Raw genomic sequence first — 6,834 nt, forward strand, 5'->3', positions numbered from 1 at the left:
AGAGAGAGAGAGAGAGAGAGAGAGAGGACTACAGCGCTGGTTTTCACCCCATCAGACCACCAGAATCCTCCAGCTTGTCATGAGGAGGTGAGCAGTGGCGAGAATCACAGATTGTTTTCCTCTCCCTAAAGCTTATCAAATGTGAATAAGCCATACAATAAAAAATGTAGTTAATTCAACACTTAGATAGAGTACTTTGGGACCAAATGCACCCTAAAAGTTAAATCGACTATCTAAATGTTCAAATAACACTACATTAAAAAAAACAAAAACTCTTTTTGGCCCATGTCACCAAAGTGCCAGCTCTCTATCACTGTCAAAACAATAAACACACAACATGGTGACACATAATTTCTTTTAAATGATTAAAACATTTACTACGTTATCCGCATCCCCTATCAATAATTTAAAAAGAGTGTTATTAATTGATAGCTTTTAATTTTAAAGTGACTCAGGCACACCCCTTTCCCCTTTTCAATCACATGACTGTCTTTCCATGTGTTCACATTATTCCGTGATTCAATGTAGGCCTATGGGTAAACAGTTCAACTTGAAGAGTACATTAATTCCTCAAGGGAAAATGCAAGTTGTGTTTAAGAACCGCCGACCTTTCATTTTTTGTGCTCCAAAGCCTCTCAGATTGCCTTCCCCTGTTGCTTTAAGCAGTGCGGGTTCTTGTCCAACAGGAGGCGTGTCTTCACCGTGTGCAGGGCGCTCGGAGACACGAGTGTGAGGGAACTGAATCGGCTGCGCTATCGGAACAAATGAACTACTTTCTACGGCTGTCGTGACAGTTACCTTCTTATTCTGCCTTTGCTTGTCGAAGGTAAGGGCATTTATCCTCATGGACATCTTCTCTTGACAGTTTGTTTTTAAATTATTTGCTGTGCTTTTATTGCACGCCCGCCTTGCTGCTTGGGCTTCTTCCATCCCTCTTTGTGAACAGAAGTACACAGGCACCTCCGCGCGCTGTAGAGTATTCTGAAGTAAGAAAGGGGGATCAGTGAACATCATGTATTGTTAAAACGGTCGGGTACTGTAACGCAGTCCGTTTTCTTCGGGTGTGTTTTTACGTTTTCGCTGAGTTAAGACGAAGAACCCTAAAGAACATCAGCATACAACTTGGTAGTTAACAGGCAACATCAGGTTGAAAGGTGACGCGTGTTCACTGAGCGCGTGAATGAAATGGCTTCAGGTATTCCTTACCAGTGTTCCCTGCCAACAGAGAGTCGGAACATTTTTTGGACTGCAATATTTGAAAATTTACTAATTAAGCGGTGTAGACTATCTGAAGGAAGTTCACGTGATCTGATTTGCGAATGACCCATAGCTCTACACAATGTCCATTAGGACAACGAGGGGAGTCCACCCGTCCATTAAAGCGAATTGCCAAAATGTTAATCACAGAAGAACACAAGGGGACATTCACGTCACGTTGTCAAGTTTACAATCAGACGGTGCGCAAGAGTTGGATAAGCTGTGCCCAAGACGACTACCCGTTGGCGGTATAAACACTAAATGTCCATATCATTTCCGATTTTATTTTTCATATAGTTAACATAAATTAGGACATTTTGGAGTTTAAGACAGGGGGACCACAGCCCATTCAGTCGCCTTGGCTCATTGTGTCACATTCTCTTTTTGAACCAGAGGGGGCATCCTAAGCGCGTGGCAAGTGATTTTTAATTGAGTTTTTAAAAGTTTGCCCATCATATGCTTCCGTCTGCTAGAGAGCGAAACGCCCGGCAACAGAAATCAAGTAAAAGAGAACAGATCCGGATAACCTTGTTGCCTAAAAACAGCGTTTTTTTTTTTTTAAACGGAAATCACACACACGCGCACGCGCGCACACACACAAACACACACGCACACGCACACACACACACACACACACGCACGCACACACACACACACACACACACACACACACACACACACACACACACACACAATTACCGAAGTCCTTCTGACTAAAATAAGATATTGTCATTTTGACAATAAGCCTAAAAGAGCAAGAACACTCGACGTATTGAAAGTAAATCGCTCGGCAGCCCTCCTATGTCAGTAGGACCTCGAACATTGGTTTTCCAGAAAAGGGGGTGGTAGCCTTTACTCACATCTATTGCCAAGGCTATATGTCAAAATTTGCCACGAGAAATCTGTTTTTTTTTGACAGAGCCACTGGGCAGATGACTGCGATAGCGTAGTCTATTACTTCCCTTTTCCTTTTCGGATAATGAGCATTTCTGAAGAACATCAGTCAATGACAGGCAGAGGAAAGACGCTGCGTGATATATCGATCATTTCTTAGATCTTTGTTTTAGCTCTCAATCATGTTGATTGTATTGATTTACTCGAATTAAAATTGACATCAAATGTCTTCATTGCATGCTGAAATAGAGCCTCCCAAAATATGGGCCTGTCGTTTAAGCTTAACAGGCTTGTCGTGAAAATAAATATATCTCGGACTCTAATATCGTGTGGCACTTTATAAGTAAACCAACAAACACTGGGGAATAAAACATAATCACTAGCAACTGGGTGTTTTTACACGGCACTGATCTGTTGTGCCTGGTCGCTGGCCATGGTGCTGAAAGGGTTCTCCTCTCATTCAAACACTTATGTACAGACACGCTGTGAGATTGTTTTTCGGTCCGCTTTTAAATGCAAAATGTGCATGTATTACATTTATACCGACTTATGTTTATTTCACATATTCTTGCTCACGCCCTTTATTTTTGTTTGGTCAAAATACACTGACATAAAATGCTTTTGAGGTTTCCAACACAGCTTTCTGTTGACCCTTAATGTATAGCTTCCTATTATTAACATGGTCAAAATGGTTTGTGAAAATAAGCACATTGATCAGATTTCAAGAAATTATTTATGCTAACAGGGACTGATCGAGGGATAGGCATTATACAAAGCAGACGTCTCACAAGGGTGGAGGCTATACATGTGCTATTTACGGAATGATTAAATTACATAGTCTATATGGGAAGCCTCACGGCCCTGTGGCATACACGGTGTATCGTTTTAGTGATGTATTTGCACATTTCATGTACAGCAGGCCACTCACCACTGTGGCATAAGTTGTTGACAATATCTAAGCCCAAACGTTACGCTCCAGCTTGTTTTCACATTATAGTTTAGCCATTTCGAAATGTTCTTTAATAAACAATGTGTATCCACTGCATTATAAATAGTTTACGCTTTACAGTGAATTTACAGTGTTGGGAATGTTGAGTAAGAGTAAAGAAATATGTTAAAAAAAATATATATTTTTTTACAACACGGCGTATATGGCATGACCCCAAAATGAATTGCAATGTCCACAGTATGTGGAGCGGTAAGTCGGTATGTGGGGTCCTCCACAGCTCGTTAGTACAGAGTTGCTCCAAGCGCAATGCGTTATGCACCGGACAGTTGAGGACAGTGCTGGCTTTGCTTGTTCCTCATAAGTCAAGGGCACTAACATGCCCCGCATGACCCCGTCGGACAGCCCTAAATGCAACTAGATTTAAAAAAAAAAAAACCTATTCAAACTATAAACTATTTTCAGTTCTTTAGGCAATAAAGTATGACGCTGAGACTAGCGGTTATTTCTCTATCTTTTTAATTGAAATAATACAAAGGGTAGGTAGTGACAGCTTGACTGATGTCAGTAGTGTCTCGTGGCAGAAACTATGGATCTGAGGCGCGGTGTGGTCAGTACTACCAGCGCGAGGTGCCCGGGATTCGCTCGTTGCCGTTCTATCCCTCGCTCTCACACTGATCTTGGCTCGACGTCAGTAGCGCTGTAGCAGTGCAGCAGAGAGCTAGCAAAGACAGCCAAGCCGGAGTGAATGTTTGGCGCCCTTGTGTGAGCTTACTGTCAGCGAAACGATACCTGTGTTTGGATACTCACTCTCTCCTGCCCTCCCTTTCTTTCCCTTCAGACTACCCGCGAATGGATTTCTTTGGGATTTTCTTAGCCTAACATGGATACACCGCTCGCTGAGTCGGAAGGTTGTTTCTTGGCGCAGTAAGACGGACACGCAGAGCTTGCAAATGGATCCGAGGAGTGAAGCCCGTCTCTCCGTCTGACCATGCCGTGATCCTGAGCGTGGTCCGTCACCCTGCTATACGTCAAAAAGAGGAATTTCGGGGGAATATAAGCATCCAGGGAATAACATTTGCGTGCCCCACAGACATCATGAAGATTACCTCCCTACTGATAACTAATGCCAGATTCAGGTGCATCGCGCTGCTGCTATTATTATGTGTGGGATATTCACAAGGAATGCCACATGTTTTAAGATTTGGTAAGTCAAATTGTTTCATATCCATACTCTGCTTTGGTGAGCACTGAAACGTTGCGCATGGTGACCCCCTCAAACTTCTTTGCCACTCACTGACCCGAATTACGGCATCTTTGTAGTTTGGTGTGACTTCATACGAAATGTGTTGCCACTTCTCACCCTGAAGGTTTTTTTTGTTTCCCCTATTGTAATGCCTATTTCACTCTGTCACACTATCATCTTTATCTTTTGTATTTGTGATAACGGATATTGTATCTGTTTGGACATAAAAGTTTGAGAAACTTGATTAGGTAAGGCTTTGATTGAAATGTGCGTTTGTGAGTAGTTAAGTTCGGTGTGCGTATTCCATTTTAGGAATCCCTCAAAAGCTCAAACAGACAGGCAGGTAGTGTGTGTGTGTGTGTGTGTGTGTGTGTGTGTGTGTGTGTGTGTGTGTGTGTGTGTGAGAGAGAGAGAGAGAGAGAGAGAGAGAGAGAGAGAGAGAGAGAGAGAGAGAGAGAGAGAGAGAGAGAGAGAGAGAGAGATGGGTGTGTTAAATCTCTGATTTTTTTCTGCCAGAGAGGAAGATAGAGAGAGGAAAATGTTTCAGTGAATCAAAGAAAACACTCTCTGCCAGGAGCTTGGCTTTAGAGTTTTTCCCCCTCGGGACTGCGGGGAGTGTGCGCAGAGAGGGTATATTGCCTAAGCACGGAGCTTTAATCGCATCGCACGTTTAGGGAGAAAGATAACGAATACTTAAACTCTTTCACCACACTACTTGCTTCCCGGTGCTGGCACTTTTCACGTTGCTAATAGCAACCATTTCAAGGAATGCTTTGTTCTCTTCCAGCGCACCCATATTCTCTTAAAAAGAGAAACGAGATGCGCTCGCAGGGATGAAATGGCGCGTGCGCTTCTGTGCGCAACGCACGTGCCTAAACTTCGCCCAATGCATCAACTCATGAGGCTCTTGGGGGCATTTAAGTCTGACACTACATTTCCAATCAACTGTATTCCTCCAGAATGGTGGTGGACAAGCAGTTCCTAAAAGTTATGTTGGGTTAGGTTAGGTTATTGGTGGTTTTGTGAGCTCATAGCCCTTGTGTATCTACTTAGCAAACCTTCTGAGACAGGCGAGTTTTGCACTCATTTGCCATGTGGTGGTTTCGGGGAAACTCGGTGTCCTCGCCAAGGGCTTGGCACACCAGATCTCTTTCGCCCAGAGGCCCCTGTTTAAAACGGGACTCACTAGTTCGACGCCCTTTCGGTACTTACCGCTTACGTCATACGACCCTAAACTTAACCCTAACCCTAACCTTAACCCTAAACCTAACCCTAAACCTAACCCTAACCTTAACCCTAACCCTAACCTTAACCCTAAACCTAACCCTAACCTTAAATCGCTTGTTTGAAATGTTTGATTACCATGTGAAATCACGAGAGGGCGTCAAACTAGTGGGTCCCTGTTTAAAACGCAGGACCCATCCACCAGCATTCTGCCTCTATGGCAACAAGCGGGCTCTGGTGCTTGGTCTCTTTCGACTGCGTGTCTTCTTTGCTCTCCACGGTAGGTTATCTGGAAATCTGCATTAGAGCACGCTGAGATTTTTGCGTTTTTCTTGTAGACACGTGCATATACTGAATCCAACCTGAATCACAAGGAGCTTGGACTGGTATTTTTGACTGTTGGATTATTAATGGTAGGCTATGTCTAGTAGTGTGGTTCCACAGGTGTTACACCTTAATTGACACATCTCGTCTTAGTTCTGCCGTTAACGCCACTTTCCTCCTATACCTCACTATTTGCGACTCATCTTCTGAAAAAGACTAACGCCATAATGTGTTCCTGGTAATAGAATTTTAATGTAGGACACCTTTGCCAGTAGGCCTATATTCATTCATAGTGCTGGGAAATCGGTGGGAGATTTCATATAGTGTGCCAGATTTAGATGGAAGGTGCCCGAGTTGCCGTCCATTGTGCGGGGAGCGCTGGGCCTGTGTTATCCACTGTGTTGACAAGCTTCTGTACAACACGACAAGGCGATCCCGCGGCACGGGCCAATTCAGCTTGTCTTTCTGCCATTTCAGGGAAGCACGGAGCTCTCCCTGCCTCTCTAGCGGTGCATTTTCACGGCTGAAATGCTCCGTTCCATTTACGCCGCGGCTTGACAGGGAAATGAGGCGCCAGCACACGACATCGGTGATGCCGCACAGATAGCTCTCAGATGTAACTGCGATGATTGGATGGGAAATGTACTCATGCAGTGTGTGCGTGCACTGCCCAGACGTACTGTAGTGTAACGCTGCACGGATAAATGACACACAACAACATTTTGTCAAGTCTTTCAAGCAATCTAGGCCCATTTAAAATCGCTCCAAATGTGTCGCTATGGGTGGAGCCATGGAGGAAATATCCTGATTATTCTGGCTCTCTATAATGTCTCAGTGCACTAGCTAGGCCTATAGAAAAACTTGCTAATACCTAAATTAGACAAGTGAGGAAGAAGATGTTTTTATTCTGGGAATATCTGGGGTAATGCTGACACAATAAGGC

General features: G+C 43.9%; 1 protein-coding gene across 1 annotated transcript in view; it reads left to right on the top strand.

Moving 5' to 3' along the window:
• The first annotated feature begins 4,162 nt into the window (after positions 1–4,162).
• The window catches only part of grik2 (glutamate receptor, ionotropic, kainate 2), a 362,912-nt gene continuing 360,240 nt past the window's right edge, over positions 4,163–6,834 (top strand). The window contains exon 1 of the mRNA XM_063199025.1: positions 4,163–4,304. Within this exon, the coding sequence (XP_063055095.1) occupies positions 4,196–4,304 (109 nt within the window). The 5' untranslated portion in view covers positions 4,163–4,195. The remainder of the gene's footprint in view (positions 4,305–6,834) is intronic.

This window comes from Engraulis encrasicolus, chromosome 5, assembly GCF_034702125.1.
Source record: "Engraulis encrasicolus isolate BLACKSEA-1 chromosome 5, IST_EnEncr_1.0, whole genome shotgun sequence".
NCBI classification, from domain to species: Eukaryota; Metazoa; Chordata; class Actinopteri; order Clupeiformes; family Engraulidae; genus Engraulis; species Engraulis encrasicolus.